Genomic DNA, 19,913 nt, shown 5'->3' on the forward strand with positions numbered 1-19,913 from the left:
GACTAGAACTCAGTCTCCTGGTTTCTAGGCCAGCACCTTAACCACTAGACCACAGGTCGGCAACCTGTGGCTCCGGAGCGGCATGCGGCTCTTTGAGCCTTCCCCTGTGGCTCCCAGCCTCCTCTGCCTTTGCAGAGAGAGACAGAGAGAGGCAATTGCGCTTCCCTGCTTTTCTCTCTCTCTCTCTCTCTCTCTCTCTCTCTCTCTCTCTCTGTGTGTGTTTGTGTTTGTGTGTGTGTGTGTGTGTGTAAAAGAGCATGCACTTACAGTGTTCTCCGAGGAGCTGAAAAGCTTACTGGGCGGAGCTCCTCCCTTTGCTGCGTCTCTGCAGGAAGCAGGAAGCAGGAAGCAGGAAGGGCAGGAGAGAGCTAGCTAGCCCAGCTAGGCTGACTCAGGAATTCTGGGAGTTGACGTCCACGAGTCATAAAAGAGACGAGGTTGTTTACCCCTGAGCTTGTTGGACAACAGGTTGAAGCTTGCCAGGTGAGCAGCAGATAGGAGGGGGGGAGAAAGAGAGGGAGAGAAAGAGAGAGAGAGAGGGAGGGAGGGAGAGAGAGGGGGGGAAAGAGAGAGAGAGAGAAAGAAAGAAAGAGTGGGGGAAGAGGAGTGGCAGACTAAGGGCAGATAGAGAGGGAGGGAGAGAGAGAGACAGAGAGAGACCCTTTTGACATCTAAAATGAAGATAACACTGCATATATCCTTTTTTTACCTGTGTGTGTATGTAATTTTATTCTCTTAAAGCATTCTCCTGGTGATCATTGTTTTAATAGTATGGATATTCCCAAGAGTCATATTTTTACTTTTATTTTTAATATACACACATACACATACATACATACACACACACACAAACACACACACACCTATAATAAAGGTAAAAAAGGATATATGCAGTGTTATCTTCATTTTAGATATCAAAAGGATTTTGCGGCTCCCGGTGTTTTGTTTTTGGTGGGAAACGGGTCCAAGTGGCTCTTTGAGTGTTTTGGGTTGCCTATCCCTGCACTAGACCAAACTCCCTCTCTTTAGCCTTTCTGAAGAAAGCAGCATCATAGCATTGCACCACAAGTCCCATACTTTTGAGTATGTGACACCTTACAATATTTATATTACTGCAGCAGTGCTTATATTACCCTGATTTCCACTGCCTCCTTCCACCCTCCCAGTGGACATTATTGCTGTTTCAGGAATATTTCAGCCAATTTTATGTCCAGTCAGTTCAGTCAATATGTAAATGTGATGGGCAGCTTAGAAATTCGATAGATAGATAGATGATAGATAGATAGATAGATAGATAGATAGATAGATAGATAGATAGATAGATAGATAGATAATAAAATAAAATAAAATAAAACGATGTAGATAGTCCTCAACATAAGATTAATTTGGTGACTGTTTGAAATGACAACAGCACAAAAAAAGTGGTGTATGACCATTTTTCAGACTTACGACCATTGCAGCATCCCTATGGTCACATGATCAAAATTCAGAGACTTGGCAACTGGCATGTATTTATGATGGTTGCAGTATCCCAGAGTAATCAACCTTCTGACTAGCAAAGTCAATGGGGAAGCCAGATTCACTTAACAACTGTGTTACTAAATTAATAACTGCAGTGATTCACTTAAGTATGACAAAAAAAGGTTGTAAAATGGGACAAAACTCACTTACAGCTGTCTTGCTTATCAACAAAAATTTGGGGCTCAATTGTGGTTGTAAGTCAAGGACTACTTGTAAATAAAACCCCAGTCTTCCATCTAGTTCAGGCATGTCAACTGCCGGCCCGCGGACCGGATGCATCATGCCAAAACCGTGCCCACCCCATTGCCGGCAATGGGGAAAAAGTCGCAATACATTGCGCGACGTTACATGACATCATGAGTTTGACATGCCTGATGTAGTGTCTACCACAATCACACTTTGGCTCACTGGAAATCAAACAGCTTTGAATGTTAAATGAAGTTTGACATTTCTGGCATCATAGTAGATGCAAAATCAGCTCTTTATAATTACTGAGGGGTTTTTTGCCCCTACCATTTGTCCATGTTCTGAACAGAAACCAGATGTGTGAAGCTGCCTCTTCCTAAAGAAGAGAAGTTGGGCAAAGGAGTTGGAAAAGGTCTCTTTTACTTCCTTCTACATAAATAAAGATGGATGAACAGGAGATGGGTAATGCTCCATCCTGGGAAAGATATAAACGGCAATCACGTGACCCAGGACTCTACAACCGTCGTAAATATATGTCAGTTACCAATACCTGAATTTTGATCATGTAACCATGATGATGATAAGTTACTTTTTTCAACATGCTATAACTTCTAACAGTCATTAAAGAAATGATCATAAATTGAGGATATCTGTGTTATTATGCAGTTTATATTGCTAATTGCCAGTGTATTGTTGTATCTATCTGCTTCACTCTGTTTTTCTTCTTTTAAATTCTGCTGGTTATTGACCAAATAAATATTATTGTTATTACTGTTAATGTTGCTATTCTGAGGAATTCTAGGTATACTGACTCTGAGGGTCTTTTTAACAATATAGAGTATAAATGTTTATATTGTATAAGCAAAGTAAAAAAAACTTGTGTTTTTTGCAAGGACACACATTTTTATGATTTATTTAGTTCAGGTCAAATGAGATGCAGTTTGCTCTTGATTTCTTGGCAGGAAGCAAGGCTAATTCCTGTGCTCCAGATTATATTATCTGCGAAAGATTAACCAGCATCAAGGCAAGGTGATGTCGCTAGGACCCCTTATAAAAGTCCACATGTAGGCTAATACAGAGAGACTTCATTTCATTTGGCTTCATTTTTTCTGGATAGCTGACCAATTCTCCAAGCAACTGAGAGACAATGATGATTCTCTTGGTTATCTTGTTCCTGATGCTGGTTGTCCTATCCTTCTGGAGAATAGCAAGAGGGAAGCTGGACTCCAAGCTCAAGTGTCCCAGGAGCCTTCCATCTCTGCCAGTTATTGGTAGCCTCTTGCACTTAGGTGGCTCCAAGCAGCCCCATCTCTTATTCTTCAATATGCAGCAAAAGTACGGTAGCATCTTCTCCCTATACATGGGTTCCCATTACACAGTGGTGATCAACGATTACCTTCATGCCAAGGAAGTGCTGCTTAAGAAAGGGAAGATCTTTGCTGGCAGACCTCGAACGGTAAGTAAACTATCCAGGTTAGTACCTAATCTAGGCTTGGAGTTGGTTTCTGGCTCTTGATACAGCTTCAGTCAACATCAGGGCCTAGAAAACAGGAGACTATGAGTTACAATCCTGCCTTAGACATGAAAGGTGGCTAAGTGAGTTTGAGTCCATCAGCCTCTTTCAACCCAATCCATTTCTCAGGGTTGTTGTTATGGGGAAAATAGAAGGCGGAAGAAGTATTAGGTATGGCTGCCATCTTGAATTACAGTTACAAAATCAAATAAACAAACAAATTTCAATTGATTTAAATTTCTTAGATAAGGTTGTGTGGATAATTTATTAGGAAACTTTAGAAATGAATGTTCACCTGATGAAAGTCCCAAAATGAACTGGGAACAAAATAATAAATTAATGCAAGTATCATTTTACTGTGAGCTTATTCATTGAAAGTATTCTTCAGTTCTCTTTGCTGTTGACTTGTATCATCTTAGAATATTTTAAGTAACTGTTTTTATAAAATACATTACATGACTGCATAATTTATTTCAAGAAACTAATTCTGAAAAATACTGAGAAATTATAACAACACTAGAATATGGATACAGCTATTAAGACATATTGTTCTTTTGGCTATGTGATTTAGAATTCTTTTTATGAGCCATTCAAACTCCACCAGGGAAGATATTGCTCTTATTAACTTCAGTGCTAGCTCCATTTCTCAGAGAAGTAATATATTTGCATCTGAGTTTATAAATTTAGACTGCAGAGATTATATGGTTTTCCATAACCCCCATAAAGTTAAGAACATAAGAGGCATCAGACATGTGACTTTTCAATTCATGTTTTATCCTTTGCTCTTATCTTGGAAATAGCACGTTAATTTTTCTTTTCTTTTTCTTTTTTTATAAATTTTTATTTTTAAAACCAACAAAATAAGAAAAAACACAATATAACACACATACACACACAGTGTGTACTCCTCCTTTTTTTTAACAGCAATTTTGTAACGGTAATCTATTATTTACATTTTTCCCCCTTATTCTTTTTTAGATATATTTGTCCTTGTTGTCCTGTTGTTTCTTGTTTGCCTTTTTCTTCCTTCATACTATACTTCATACTAAAAATAATACCTATTATTATTACTATACATTATTATACACACATTTTCCACTTTTGACCTTTCCACATTTATTCTCCTCTATTATTTCTAGTCTCCAACCAGTTGTACCACTTATTCCATATTAAATAGTACTTTGTGTCTTCTTTTTCTTTTATCTCTTTTGTTAATTTATCCATCTCAGCACAATCCAGGATTTTCCTTATCACTTCTTCCTCTGATGGTATATTCTCATTTTTCCAGAACTGTGCATATGCTATTCTTGCTGCCGTTATTATATGTAGAATTAAGTACCGTATTTCTTTACTATAGTTTCTGTTTAAAATACCCAGCAAAAAAAATCTCTGGTTTCTAGTCTACGGGTTGGTCTATTATTTCTTTGATCCATCTTCTTATTTTAATCCAGTATTTTTTTGCAACTGGGCATGTCCACCATAAATGATAATATGTTCCATGCACTTTTTTACATTTCCAACATGTTGGCAAATTGTTTTGGAACATCTTGGCAAGCTTTGCTGTAAAACATCTTCAACTGGTTTTCCTTGAATGTCGCTGACATAGTCAATTTTATGTTTATTTCCCATATTTTTCCCATTTCTCCAATTCTATATTATATCCAAAATTGTATCCTTGACAACCTCGTCTTCCATTTTATACCTCAATAGGTATTTATATAAATTACTAATTAATTTTATTTCTGTTCCATGTATAATTTTATCCAATTCTTGCGGCTCTTTTTGTATTTCATATAATTTTTTGTCCTCTGTATATTTAGATTGAATTTGTGTAAATGTCCACCAGTCAATCTCTCTGCCTATATCTTGTTCCAATTCTTGTTTTGTTTTCAGATTTCCCTGTTTGTTTACTAATTCCTTGTATCTAATTATCTTATTTATATCCAGTAGGTTTGGGTGTTTCAGAGCTTCTGTTGGGGATAACCACACTGGAATTCTTATATAATGTTTTTGTTTTATTTTTTCCCAAGTCTGTAGCAATGCATTCCTAACTATGTGTTTTTGAAAAATCTGTGTATTTTGTATTTTTCGTCCCATAGGAATGCATGCCATCCCACTTGCAAGTCATGTCCTTCTATTGTTAAAACTCTGGTATTTTTCAATTCCATCCATTCTTTTAGCCAAGTTAGGCTCGATGCTTGGTAGTATGTTTCCCACTCTGGTAACGTCAATCCCCCTTTATCTTTCATATCTTGCAAGACTTTTAATTTAATCCTGGGTTTTTTCCTTTGCCCTATAAATTTAGTGACCAATTTATTTAATTCTTTTTTTTAATTAAAAGTTTTAAAAAATTTATTACAATATAAACCCTCCCACTCCTCTCCCCTTCCCCCCCTCCCCCACTTCCCAGAGCTGATTACAGGGTAGCAAATAAACAAACATAATCTAACTAACATAAACAACTATACTATCAATCAAAACCATAACACACTTTAACTCCTTCTCAAAACTAATATTAACAAATTAAAACAAAAATAACAATATAATTAAAACTATTAATAATTATCTAAAATCTACTCAAAAGCAAGATAATACTTTTCAGTTTCATATTTCTTTTAAATATAATCAATCCATCTTCTCCAAACCATAATGTATCTTTCTTGTGAATGGTCCTTCAAGTAGGCGGAAATTTTCGCCATTTCTGCTAAATTAGACACCTTAAGTATCCATTCTTCCAAAGTAGGCAATAAATTTTTCTTCCAATATTGCCCCAACAATAATCCTGCAGCTGTTATAAGATTCAACATCAAACTGATTTCTTTAACATCAAAATCTACAATAATACCCAACAAAAATAATTGCGGAGTAAACTTTATCTTTCTCTTAAAAATCTTTTGAATATTCCACCAAATCTTAATCCAAAAAGCTTTAATATCTCTACAAATCCACCAGATATGAAAATAAGTTGCATCTAAATTTCCACATCTCCAACATTTGGACTGTAAATTCGGATACATGCAAGACAACTTTTGGGGATCAAAATGCCATCTATAAAACATTTTATAAAAATTTTCTCTTTTAAATTTTGCGCTTGAGTAAATTTTACATTTCTAACCCAAATTGTCTCCCATGTATCCAATAAAATCGGATCGTGAATATTTTGAGCCCATTTGACCATACAATCTTTAACTAACTCTGTTTCAGAGTCCAATTCTATTTTTTTATTTAAAAGTTTTATAAATTTATTACAATATAAACCCCCCCACCCCTTCCCCCCTCCCCCACTTCCCAGAGCTGATTACAGGATAAAAAATAAACAAACATAATCTAACAAACATAAACAACTATACTATCAAACAAAACCATAACACATTTTAACTCCTTCTCCAAACAAATAATAAATTAAATTAAAGATAATAAAATAATTATAACTATTAATAATTATCTAAAATCTACTCAAAAGCAAGATAATACTTTTCAATCTCATATTTCTTCTGGATATAATCAATTCATCTTCTCCAAACCATAATGTATTTTTCTTCTGATTGATCCTTCAAATAGGCGGAGATTTTCGCCATTTCTGCTAAATTAGAAACTTTAAGTATCCATTCTTCCAATGTAGGCAATAAATTTTTCTTCCAATATTGCCCCACCAATAGTCTTGCAGCTGTTATAAGGTTCAACATCAAATTAGTTTCTTTAACATCAAAATCTACAATAATACCCAACAAAAATAATTGCGGAGTAAACTTTATTTTTTTCTTAAAAATCTTTTGAATATTCCACCAAATCTTAATCCAAAAAGCTTTAATATCTCTACAAGTCTACCAAATATGAAAATAAGTTGCATCTAAATTTCCACATCTCCAACATTTGGGCTGTAAATTCGGATACATGCGGGACAACTTTTGGGGATCCAAATGCCATCTATAAAACATTTTATAAAAATTTTCTCTTAAATTTTGCGCCTGAGTAAATTTTACATTTCTAACCCAAATTGTCTCCCATGTATCCAATAAAATCGGTTCTTGAATATTTTGTGCCCATTTAATCATACAATCTTTAATTAATTCTATTTCAGAATCCAATTCTATTAAAATATTATAAATTCTTTTTATATGAGTTCGACTTTGATGTTTAATCTGTTTTACCTCTAGAGTAATACCAACCTTTTGATCTAAACTCCACCTCACTAACAATTGATTATAATAAAACCAAGAATATACAATATTTTCTTGCTTCAACTCAGTTAAGGGCTTTAATTGCCAATGCTGCCCAACCAAACTAAGTAATTCCTTATAAGAAATCTTATCCAAATTTACTCCCCTAGATACTCCCTCTATCACGTGTCCAGGAATCCCCCAAATTGGGATTTTATAATTTAGCCTATAATAATATTTCTTCCAGACACGTAACAAGGCACTTCTCAAAATATGGGTTTTAAAAACCTGATCAACTTTTTTATCATAAATTAAATACGCGTGCCATCCGTATAATAATTCCCATCCCTCAAGAGAAAGTATATTTTTATCTGTTAAGTTGAGCCAATCACTAATCAGCGTTAAAGCCACCGCATCATAGTACAATTTTAAATTAGGCGCCTTTAGTCCTCTTCTTTCCCGTGCATCCTGCATAATTTTAAATTTAACTCTCGGCTTTTTCCCTGCCCAAATAAATTTGTTAATCCCCTCCTGCCGTTCCTCCAAATTAGCATCTTTAATTGTTGAAAGAATGTTTCCCCTAATTTTATTGGTATAACTTGGAACAGAAATAATATTTTTGGCAATATACTCATTTTGACCGTAGCGGTCCTCCCTAAAAATGAAATTTGTAGATTTTCCCAATTTTCTAAATCTTTTTTAATCTGGTGCAATATTTTACCATAATTATCCTCCTTAATCGAGGAACACTTCGCTGTAAGCCAGATCCCTAAATATTTTACTTTCTTAGTTATACTTATCTTTGTTTTATCTTCCAGTTCATTTTCCTATGCCTTTGTAAGAGTTTTGGTTATTAATTTGGATTTATTCTTATTAATCTTAAGTCCGGCTATCTCACCAAATTCTTCTATTTTTTGAATCAATTTAAGGCCGGTTTCTAATGGATCATCCAAATAAATACCAAATCATCAGCGAAGGCTTGGACCTTATATTCTTCCTTCTTAATTTTTAAACCCTTTATTTCTTGGTCCTCTCTGATTTTTGTCAGGAGTATTTCTAATGATAAAATAAATAGAAGAGGGGAAAGTGGGCATCTTTGTCTTACTCCTTTGGTTATATCAATTTTTCTGTCATTTCATCATTTATAATTACCCTAGCTGTTTGTTTAATATATATTTTCTCAACCATCTTTCCAAATTTTGTCCCAAAATCCATATAGTGCAATTGTGTTATAATAAATTTCCAATTCAGATTATCAAACGCCTTCTGGGCATCAAGAAAAACCAGTGTAGCTTGTCTTTCAGGATAAACTTCATAAAATTCTAAAGTATTCATTATTATCCTCATATTATGTTTTATCTGTCGTCCTGGTAGAAATCCATTTTGATCTGGGTGGATGTAGTTATTCAAAAAAAATTTAATTCTTTCTGCTATTATTGTTGCAAATGTCTTATAATCTGTATTCAGTAAAGAAATCGGCCTATAATTTTGAATTTGTTGCAGGTCTGAGTCTTCCTTAGGGATGAGGGTGATGATTGCTTCAATCCAAGTTGTCGGTATCTTCGCCTCCTCCAGCACCTCATTATACATCTCCAACATTATCCATTGTAGTGACTCTTGTGTATTTTTATAAAGCTCAACCGGAATTCTATCTGGGCCTGGTGATTTATTGTTTTTTTGTTTTTTTCAGTGCTGTTTCTAGCTCTATTGTGGCTATTGGTCTATTCAACATTTCCTTTTGTTCTTTGGTGATTTTGCTCATTTTTGCTGCCTCTAAATATTGTTTGACTTTATCATCTGCTATATCTTCCTGATGGTATAGCTTTGAAAAGAAGTTTTGTATTATATTCTTTTTTTCTTCCCATCTATATTGTACTGTTCCACTTCCATTTTGTAGTTGATGTATTGTTCTTTTGCCTTTTTCTTTTTTTAATTTATAGGCCAACCATCGACCAGTTTTATTCGCATTTTCAAAATAATTTTGTTTCGCCATCCTAATTTTCTGTGCCATTTCGTTTTGTGTTGTCAGGTTAATGTTGTGTTTTATAATATTCCATTTTTCTTTTATCTTTTTGTTTTGTGGATCCTTCTGTAGGTCACCTTCTATTTTTTTAAGTTCTTCTTGTAATTTTCCTTGTTGAAGTCTCCTATCTTTATCTTAGAATTGCAATTGCAATTGTCAATCCCCAAATGTAAGCTTTTGTAGTATCCCACAAATTTTGTATTGTTGTCTCTTCCTTTTTATTTACCTGAAAAAATAATGTCAACTCCTTTTCTAGCATCTGTATATATTATTTATCTTTACACAGTCTTTGATTCATTGATCATCTTTTTCTCTGTTTCTGGCCTTTCCATTTTATTATTATTGGGTTATGATCCGCCCAATCATTAAGTCCTATTTCAATTTCCTCTATCCTGTTTTGTACTTCTGTTGTTGCCTAGGCCATATCGATCCTAGACCAAGATTGATGCGGATACGAATAAAACGTATATTGTTTGTCTGACATGTATGTCTCTCTCCATATATCCTGAAGGTTGAGTTCTGTTACCATATCAAAGAACGATTTTGGTAATATATTTTTCTTCTTTTTCTTCTTTCTACTACTCTTATAATCTTTTTTAAATCAACTATTGCATTTAGATCCCCAATCATACAAATACTTTCATAATCCAGATCCACTAGCTTCTTATGTATCTTTTTTAAAAAAAATTCATGTTGATTATTATTTGGTGTGCATACTGCCGTTAATTAAGATTTGTTTTTGCTCTAATTCTATTTCCAACATTAAAATTCTCTCCTCTTCATCCGAATATATTAATTTTGATTTTATTTTTCTTTGACATATATAACAATTCCTCCTTTCTTGTTTTGTGCTAATGTTGTGTATAGTGTTCCTAATTTTACATTCCCTAGTAGTTTTCTATAATTCTTTTTTATATGAACTTCCTGAAGACATATCGCATCTGCATCCAATTTTCTTAATTTGTTAAACGTTTGTGCTCTTTTTCTTGGTATATTTAAACCATTAATGTTTACAGAGAAGAGCTTAATTGCATCTCCCATTTTTACTTGGTCTATTTTTTTATGCTTCTTGTCTCTATTACCCTTCCTTTTGCCCCTTCTCTTTCTAACCTTTCTCTTTCTTGTATCTTTTGTATTTCTCTTTCTCGTTCAACTTCTTTGTCCTGATTTTTACTCTCCGGCTCTTCCCTACTTTCTTGTTCTTCTCCCTGCATAAAGTAATGTTCATAAAAGTCCTCCGCTTTCTCAAGTGTATCTATCTTATATTTATTTTATCTGCCATGTTAGAAATATACCTTCAGGTATTCACGTTAATTTTTCTAATTGTCTTTTAAATCCATCTTATTTTATGGTCACCAACAAAGGGTACAAAGTCCTGTAATGTGCCACATTATTCGAAGAAGTGCTTCATTCTATGTATCTTCAGCATTCTCCCCCCCACACACTTTTTTTTTTTTTTTGTCCCTTGGAGTCATGTTGATTCCTGGTGACTGACTGGACTATCCTGGCAGTTTTCTTGGCAAGATTTTGGAAGTGATTTTCCATTCTCTTTCCTAAGGCTGAAAGAGAATGGCTAGCTCAAAATCACCCAGCTGGCTTTGTGCCTAAGGCAGAACTAAAACTCACAATCTTTTGGTTTCTAGTCTCATGTCTTAACCACTACTCCAAAATATCTTTTGATCATTCTCCACTAGCCTTATTCAGTGAAACCAGGTTCCAGTATTGCAAAGGAGGTACGGAAGCATTTTTCTGTATTCTTTATATTCTGCATAACTGTATATCTCTCTCCCATTGTCCATCCTCTCCTCATCTGAGCAAAACGCTCCGTAAACAATTGCTTTCTGTAAATGTCTTTTAAGACCATTGCCAGTGAATGAATTAGATGCCCAAGTGATCATCCAAGGCAGCAATAAGGCCATTGGGAAAGCCATATACTATATATGCATATGTTTTTCTTCCTTCCAAATGTCAACCAAATGATAATCTCACTGAATGCATTATAAGGTGTTCTGACGAAAAGTCAGTTATTTCTCCTCTTCCTCTGTATCCTCCTAGGTTACTACAGACTTGTTGACCCGGAATGGAAAAGACATTGCCTTTGCTACTTATAGCCCAATGTGGAAATTTCAGCGCAAGATGGTACATTCTGCACTTTCCCTGTTTGGAGAAGGATCTCAGGCTCTGGAGAAAATTAGTGAGTTGCCCTCAAATAGTAGTGAAAGAGTCCCAAACCAGGGAAAGAAACACTAGCAATGTACTTGTAAACAAAGATGAGTTGAACCTACTCTTCTTGGGTGAAGAAACATATTATCTAAATCAAGGACACCTGCAGGTTGGATCAAAAAAGTCAAAATGGTGGCTGAGACCATGCAATTATGGCCACTATCTTGACTTTTTTAAAACCTATCCTTTGGACACCTCTGATTTAAGTGTTATGAAACAGGCTTAAACACCAATTTCCTGCCCATTGAGCATTTTGTTTTAAAGCCAATATTCCCATCCTAAAAATTTTATACCTCATTATCATAGTGCGTGTACCTTAAAGACTGTTTATTTATATTGTTTGGTTAAAGAATAATCTAAATTACATAAAAAGATGCATCCAGGACAGATATTTAAGTGTAAAAGATAAGTAGGAAAAAAATTGAAAAATTGAAAAACTAAAAAAAATAGTATCTAACAAATGTTTAGTCATATAAACTTATAGTCACCTGAAAAAAAATCTAATAAATAATAAACTGAAACATGGCCAAAGACAATAACTACATTTAGCTTAAAACTGCCCGCATCCTATAACCTTGGCAGTTAGTTTATTCTGTGATAACAGTTGTTCTTGAACAGAGAGTGGGTGTCATAGTTTTAATCCAAAATTTTACTTACTTCAGATAAGAATTATATTGATATGATCAGTTTGCTTATATGAATTTACTTTGCTTTCTCTGGCCTTTTTATATATTGAGATTACCTGAGAAAATATTTATCTGCAGGTTGATGCTGCAAAAGAGGAGGTAAAACAATAAAATATACATCATATTTTCAAACAATGAGTAGAAAAAACATGGTTGCTGGAGCAAACGGCTGTAGAGTTATTGAGATACATTTGTCTTTCTTAGGTATCCATTAGTGATATATATTTATGTTGTAGAACTTTAAACACCCTAAACTGTGTTTGTTAAACATCTGATAACCAATCTTTCAGTATAAGCATCGCCTTGTGCTCATTTGAACTTGGTGGCATCAAAATGGAATAAGTAAATCAATAAAGTTTTGACAATAGGCCATAGAATTGCAATTATTAAGTCAGAATGTAGCCAAGATATTGATTATTAAAGCACTTTACAAGTTTTTCTTTGATCCTTGCATCAATCCTGAAAAGTAATTTTATGCAAAGGTTTAGGAATCTTTTAAGTTATTTTCATATACCCCTGCTATATTGTGTAAGGCAGAATGCAGTTCAATGGAACTTAATGCCCATCAGCTGTTCCAGGCTACATTTATATGGCACATTTACGTGTTATAACTAAATAATGGTTTATTTAATTCAATTTGGGGTGTTCATATGACATATAAAGTTAGAGCAGCATGGGGCCCTAGAAGTGAAGATGCTCGCCTCTCACTTGGAAGGTTGAGAGTTCAATCCTAGGCAGCGGAATATGTTTCTCTATCAGGGTGCAAAGAGAACTCCACGTAGGCATCAGGAAGGGCATAGGGCCAGTGAACAGTCAGCTCCATTCATTCACCACAACTCATTCCGAAACAAAGGGATTAAAAGGTCAAAATGACACATAAAGCTCATTTGTTGTGTTCATTTGTTCATTTGTTGTGTTCAGTATGATATGTAAAAATAGCCTTACTATACTTTGCTTTTATTACATCTGGGACATTAAGATCGGAAGTGATTGATTTGTCCAAGGTGAAAAATTAATCAGGTGAAAGATATCTCCTGGATAATCAAAGTGTTATCGGGGAACCTATCTACAGATATATTCCTATCCTGGGTTAAAATATTTCTGTTTTCCCTAATTCCTGTGTCCATTCTCCCAGTTCCTAAAATAATTCTTTCTTTTTGCATAGATTTGTTCTCTCATGCTTTTCTTCCAGTCTCTCAACAAGCATCTTTTCTGTGTGCAACTTTGAGTGCTACAGAGAATTCATCTTTGGACATGGCTCCTGAACTAACACGTGCTGTTACAAATGTAGTGTGCTCCCTTTGTTTTAATTCATCCTACCAGCCTGGAGATCCTGAGTTTGAGTCCATGCTTCGATATAGCCAAGGCATTGTGGACACTGTGGCTAAGCAGAGCATGTTGGATATCTTCTCATGGCTTCAGGTGAGAGATTTGAAGAATGTGAGAAACAAAATTCATTTTTCCCTAAAGCCAAAGTTTCAAAGATAGCAAAGACAGTTTTGTTACCAGCATACAACTTCTGAGGGGTGGAAAGTTCAGGAATGTCAGATGTATCTGACATAAATCAGATAAATAACATAAATGAATTAATTTTCTTCAGATTCTTTTTCTTATGATGGCATTGTTGACTCCTGTTTTTCTGAGGAGAAATTTATTGATTATGGTTGTTTCTCTGCCCACCACAGTATTTCCCAAATAAAGATTTGGCTTTGCTGAAGAAATGTATTGAAATGAGGGACCAGTTCTTACACCAGGAGTTTGAAAAACATAAAGTAAGTGTCTACAATCAGAAGTTTTATAAATTAATTATACTATCCCTTATAATGGTGGATCACAAAAACAGATTTTAGTAGTAGCATCAAAGTTAACATGTGGCCTCAGCTCTGTTCCCATAAAAATCCCTAGTAATGCCAAAAAGAGATATTAAATAGTTTATTCATTTGAACCATTTATGCTCTACCTTTTTCATTCAATATCAGCTTTATGGTCTTCATATAATTAAGACAGTGGCTGTTTTGTAAATATAAACAAATTACGCTAACGGTATAAATTTTGACCAATCAGTCTCTTTCTCAATCTCATCTTTTAAGCAGTTTTAATATACTACGAGCTTTTTAGCTTTATAAAATGACAGAGATTGTGGAAATTAAATCATTTATAGAAATAGTAGGTAGAGTTATGACCTAATGCTGGGTTGGGTTGAAGTCTCTTTTCTCTCTCCTGAGTAACCACACTGCTCAAGAGTTTCTCTGGGACAAAGAAGGGAAGAAGCCAATGCTGGTTGAGTTGGGGGCGAGGCAAGAGAAGTCACTGCTTTGCTCCACAAATAATGTGCTATGTATGCTGTCTTGAGCTCTTGGAGGAAAAGTGTGATAAAAATTCAACATACAAATACATGTTGAAAATGCTCCAATTTCTATTTATTGCTCTACTATGGCAGGCAAATCCATTAAGTAATCTTCCTGGTGGTGTCCTTCAATCATCACCACTATCAATTCTCATTTTCTCCTTCCAGGAAGCATTCAGAAGTGATTCTGTTACTGATCTAATGGATGCACTTCTGAGAGCCAAATTGAACAGGAAGAACAACAATAAACATCTATTTTCTGAACAAGAACTAACAGATGACTACCTACTCATGACAGTGGCTGATATCTTTGGAGCTGGTGTGGAGACTACAGCCACTGTGTTGAAATGGATTGTGCTCTATCTCCTACATTACCCAGAGGTAGCGGATTCTCCTGTCCTGCCTATGATCTCTTGAAGAATTGTATTGACTATGAGTTATGTGAACAAAGGAAACAGATATCTACACTTTTCTCAACTGAGATCCTTAATTAAGAGAAACTGATTCTTTCCATCATGTTTAGACATTGTCATTAGCAGAGATCATTAAGTGCATTCTTTTATTTTTTTAGTCATATTTTTATAGCGATAACACTTAGACTTATATACCACTCTATACTGCTTTACAATACTCTCTGGAATGTTCACAATGTAGAATCATATTGCCCCCAACAATCTGGGTTCTCATTTTACTAATCTCGGAAGGAAGGCTGAGTCAATGTTAACACCTGTCAGGATTGAACTCCAGGCTGTGGGCAGTTTGCCTGCAATATGGCATTCTAACTACTGCACCACCAGGGTTTAGTCATATTTTTATAAAATATCCAATCACACATGTATCTAAGCACTTCACAATTTAAATGGAATCATACAATAACTAAAACACTGATACTAAAATATAGCTAATATTAAACACTACCCTAAATAATAAAAAAAGTCTTGCAGTGATCAGATCTCACAACCTACTTAACCTGCATGATCTCACTGGTGACATAGAAGAGCTAGAGCATCTTCCTCCTGCATTTGAGTTTGCAGGGAAAGGAAATGGTTATAAGGTCATAATAAGGTCTGGTGGTCCCCCACCATAAAGGATTTTATATAGGGTTAGTAAAACCTTGAAACTGATCCTAAGGATCACAGAAAGTCAATGGAATTCCTGCAATTCAGGTTGATAAAACAGCACTTTGGGAGGCCTAAGAACACCCGTTCTGCTACATTTTCCACTGCCTGGATTTGCTTCAGGGGAGACTCCATCTAAAGTGAATTAAATAGTTCAGTGTGGAGATATTGTCTTGAGGCATGCTGAGCAAGACTCTCTTTGGTCCTGACCAAAAACAATGTTTTGGAATTAAATAGTATTTTCTGTTTCCAGAGTTTTATGATTTTCATTATCATTAAAAATACTCAAACTGATTTCTTCCCATTGTTGAACCACTGTCTAGATCACAAGGCAATTCCTCTACAGCTGTCATGACTTGCTTTATTCCTTCTTGCTTGATTTCTTCCTCATTTCTCCAGGTACAACAGAAGATCCAAGAAGAACTGGATCACAAAGTTGGTTTTAATAGACATCCTGTATTGGCTGATCGACAGCATTTGAATTACCTGGATGCTACCATTAGTGAAATTCTGCGTATCCGGCCAGTTGCCCCACTTCTTATCCCTCATGAGGCACTGTCAGATACAAGGTGAGGAGGATCATTTCTAATAGTGGGAGTTGATGGGGAAGAGGACTTTCACTAAAAAAAAGTTATTTTTTTTTCCTGTAGCATTGGGGAATATCATATCCCCAAGGGAACTGAAGTTGTAATCAACCTGTGGTCCATTCACCATGATGAGAAAGAGTGGGATGAACCAGGGAAATTTAACCCAGGTGGGTATGCCACCATTCTTATTGTGTGTATAATGGTGAATAGGACTTTCAATTAAAATTCTTTTATTGTTAAGAAGGGCTGTTTTTTTAACATATAATTTCTATTACCTTTCTACCCACTGTCACACTCCTCACATCCAATAGCCGAGCGAAGAACTTCTCTTCAGATTTCTGCTCATCAGTATTTTTTCCTTCAATATGACTCTTCTTTGCTACAATTACAACTACCACAGTATATATAAATTTCTTTTCCATAGACTGCCACCATATGAGTGATAATGTAATATTTTGGATACATAGAGAACCCTTTTTCAATTATAAATTTGGGAATGATCTATATGGATATTCTAGCCAACTTCTTCTATTCTTCATTACTGAGTTTGTGATGTTTTCCAGGAAATGCTTGTGTTTTTACCCCACAGATCGTTTCCTAGATGAGGATGGGAACCGGATCTACTCTCCCTCACCCAGTTTCCTCCCCTTTGGGGCTGGTATCCGTGTTTGCCTGGGAGAAACCCTGGCCAAGATGGAGCTGTTTCTCTTTATAGCATGGATCTTGCAAAAATTCTCACTCAGTGTTCCTGAGGGAGATACACTGCCTGAACCAGTGGGTAAATTTGGAGTTGTGCTTCAGGTACCAACATACAGAGTAAAAGCTACTTTGCGAGAACCTTGGAAAGAAAAAGTAATAGAATAATAATACTTTTTGAGTCTCAAATAATCTAACAGAAGACAAATAATTGCTTTAGCTGAATCTGTAAAGATTAGGAGATATAACAATAGGCTCCACTACTATAGTATGTTCAAAACAGAAAAGACATTAGAACTCTAAACAATTTTCCCCCAGTAAACTGCAATCCCTTTCTATTTATAATCCCAATGGAAAATAAAAGATAGAATTGGTAGGATGGAATACTTATATATTCAGAAGCAATGATATCTAGACTGTTGCACATGATGCTTAGATTTTGAAATAAAAAGTACAAACATGATTTTCGGTGGAAATAAAGATGCTGTCTTCAAGAAAGACAGAATATCACTACCTCTTTTTATAAAGGTGCTATGTGAGAAAAGCAACACAGTGGCATAAAAATGACAGATACCATTTTTCTATTGCCTGCATTCCCTTAAGAAGATCATGGTGGATATGCCTAGACATACTTTTTTGGATACATTATTTTCTCTATTTCTCTTTTCTGATATGCTGTACAGAACTCTCCACAGATGAAATAACAATTAACAATTTAGAACTTTTCAAAAACCGCTATAATTTCCATTTTGCCAAATGATAGTTACATATCTGCCTTCTATTATACGTTCCTTATATTATACTCATCCATACATATTCCTTTAGCAACATTTGGGTTGGATTGGAAAGAAGACTATTTTCAACTATGTATTAGGCCTGTTTACCAACAGGACATGTATAATATTTTTCTGATTTGAAATAAAATTAAAATGAAAGACAAAACATTTTTATTTTCTAAATGTGACTTTACAAACATAGTTTCACAAATAGCCATAAAAATATTTCATCTGAAGTAAGCTGATGCAAGTAATATTTCTGTTTAAGCAATTTGTTAGGTTCCTACGAGGGTCAGTTTTTATCTACATAACAAAAGAAAGTGATAAACACGTTTTCCTCTGGCCTATATCTGACTATATGCATATAGCTAGAGTATAATATAAGGAACATATAATAGGAGGCTCTATGCGAATCATTGTTGTACAGTTAGTATAGTGTATCGGATAGCAACTTAGAAGATTAGATTGCTGTGTATCTTCAGGCATAGAAACTCACTGGTTATTTGACCCACTTAGCCATTTTCAGCCTAGACGTCAAACTAATATGTACAAATGGTGGGGTCTTTAATTTTATTGTGCTGTAGCAGCTATGTGACAATGGGATAATCTTGCTTGATAGAAATAATTACATACACAGCTAACCTACTATCAGTGCAGAATCAAAGATCCCTAACTCTTTTCAGGAAAGAGGGAGTTATAAGATGGGAACAGTTTTTCTCTCAGATATATTAAATTTCTTAATCAATTGTGGAGTGAAAGTAGAGAACAGAAGCAGGTCAGGAAGTGGAGTATACTAGAGTCTAGTTCTATGATGATCATGTATATTAAATGCATGCATATTTGGTAGATATAGATGGTAGATAATAGAATGTATTTATATTAATAAAGTTGCTCATCCAAAATGGAATAAAATGCCCATACTTTTAACCAGTGCTTTTTTTCTTAAAAAAAAAAAAAAAAAAAAGGTGCCGGAACTCACACACATCAAACAACCCGCCTTGCCTACCCTACAAGGTTCCATCCAAAAAAGATACCGGAACTCCGTTCTGGGCATTCTATGAGAAAAAAAGCCCTGCTTTTAACACATTTTAACTTTGCATACTAGTGTAATTTGTAAAGGATTAAACTGCAGTATTTTTGAACTTTGATATTTTTAAAAGATTGGAGTATTTAACTAACAAAGCGGCACTTAAATAATGTTGAAAAACGTGTCCTCTTTTATTTTTTTTAATTTTTTTTATTGAAAATTTTTAAATTTTACAAAACAATACAACCCTTCCCCAAACCCCCCCAACCCTCCCACACCCTCCCCCGACCTTCCCAGAGCTGAATATAGGCTTAATTAAAAAAATTTCAAAAAATCTTAAGAAAAATATAAACCATAAATAAATCTAAATACATTAATTAAACAAATTGTAAGATAATTAACAATAATATATATATATAAAACAAAAATACAAGAAAATACTAGAAAAATAGGAAAAAAGAAAAAAGAAAGAGATAAAAAAATAAGATCTATAAAATATTTTAAATTTTAAATATAAGTTATTGAAAAGCTAAATAATATTTTTTTATATCCAACTTATATTGTATAAAATCTATCCATTTTTTCCATACCAAAAAATACTTCTCTTGCGATTGGTCTTTCAAGAAAGCCGAAATCTTTGCCATTTCCGCCAAATAAGAAACTTTACAAAACCACTCTTGCAAGGTAGGCAAAGATTCCTTCTTCCAACATTGCCCTACTAACAACCTTGCCGCTGTAATTAAATTTAACATCAATATAGTCTCTTTAGTATCACAATTAGAAACAATACCTAACAAAAACAATTGTGGGGTAAATTTTACCCTCCTTCTAAAAATTCTTTGAATATTCCACCATATCTTAATCCAAAAAGCTTTTATATTTTTACATGACCACCAGATATGATAGTAAGTAGCATCCAAACATCCACATCTCCAACATTTAGGCTGTAAGTCAGGATACATACGAGACATTTTTTGTGGATCAAGGTGCCATCTATAAAACATTTTGTAAAAATTCTCCCTTAAGTTTTGGGCTTGTGTAAATTTAACA

At 34.6% G+C, this 19,913-nt stretch overlaps 1 protein-coding gene across 3 annotated transcripts; it reads left to right on the forward strand.

Moving 5' to 3' along the window:
* Positions 1-416: 416 nt before the first annotated feature.
* LOC120316288 (steroid 17-alpha-hydroxylase/17,20 lyase) lies at positions 417-18,818 on the forward strand. Of its 3 annotated transcripts, XM_039361694.1 has the most exons (10): positions 435-483; positions 2,057-2,242; positions 2,670-3,163; positions 11,459-11,597; positions 13,505-13,734; positions 13,998-14,084; positions 14,828-15,040; positions 16,177-16,346; positions 16,428-16,531; positions 16,954-18,818. In XM_039361694.1, the coding sequence occupies exons 3-10, from the start codon at positions 2,855-2,857 to the stop codon at positions 17,226-17,228; spliced, it is 1,527 nt and encodes a 508-aa protein (XP_039217628.1). In that variant the 5' UTR covers positions 435-483; positions 2,057-2,242; positions 2,670-2,854; the 3' UTR covers positions 17,229-18,818. The 3 variants fall into 3 exon arrangements, with proteins under 3 accessions (XP_039217627.1, XP_039217629.1, XP_039217628.1); XM_039361693.1 differs by lacking the exon at positions 2,057-2,242 and having other exon boundaries at positions 417-483; XM_039361695.1 differs by lacking the exon at positions 2,057-2,242 and having other exon boundaries at positions 426-483; positions 2,825-3,163.
* Positions 18,819-19,913: the final 1,095 nt, after the last annotated feature.

This window comes from Crotalus tigris, unplaced genomic scaffold (assembly GCF_016545835.1).
Source record: "Crotalus tigris isolate CLP2741 ecotype Arizona unplaced genomic scaffold, ASM1654583v1 scf7180000019328.220996217465:2438092, whole genome shotgun sequence".
Taxonomy (NCBI): Eukaryota; Metazoa; Chordata; class Lepidosauria; order Squamata; family Viperidae; genus Crotalus; species Crotalus tigris.

Bases quoted from the DNA above. Each gene is read 5' to 3' on its own strand.
- LOC120316288 (XM_039361693.1), top strand. From the start codon at position 2,855: ATGATGATTCTCTTGGTTATCTTGTTCCTGATGCTGGTTGTCCTATCC. The intron at 3,164-11,458 runs GTAAGTAAACTA...GTATCCTCCTAG, and splicing joins TTGCTGGCAGACCTCGAACG to GTTACTACAGACTTGTTGAC. The intron at 14,085-14,827 runs GTAAGTGTCTAC...TTCTCCTTCCAG, and splicing joins AGGAGTTTGAAAAACATAAA to GAAGCATTCAGAAGTGATTC.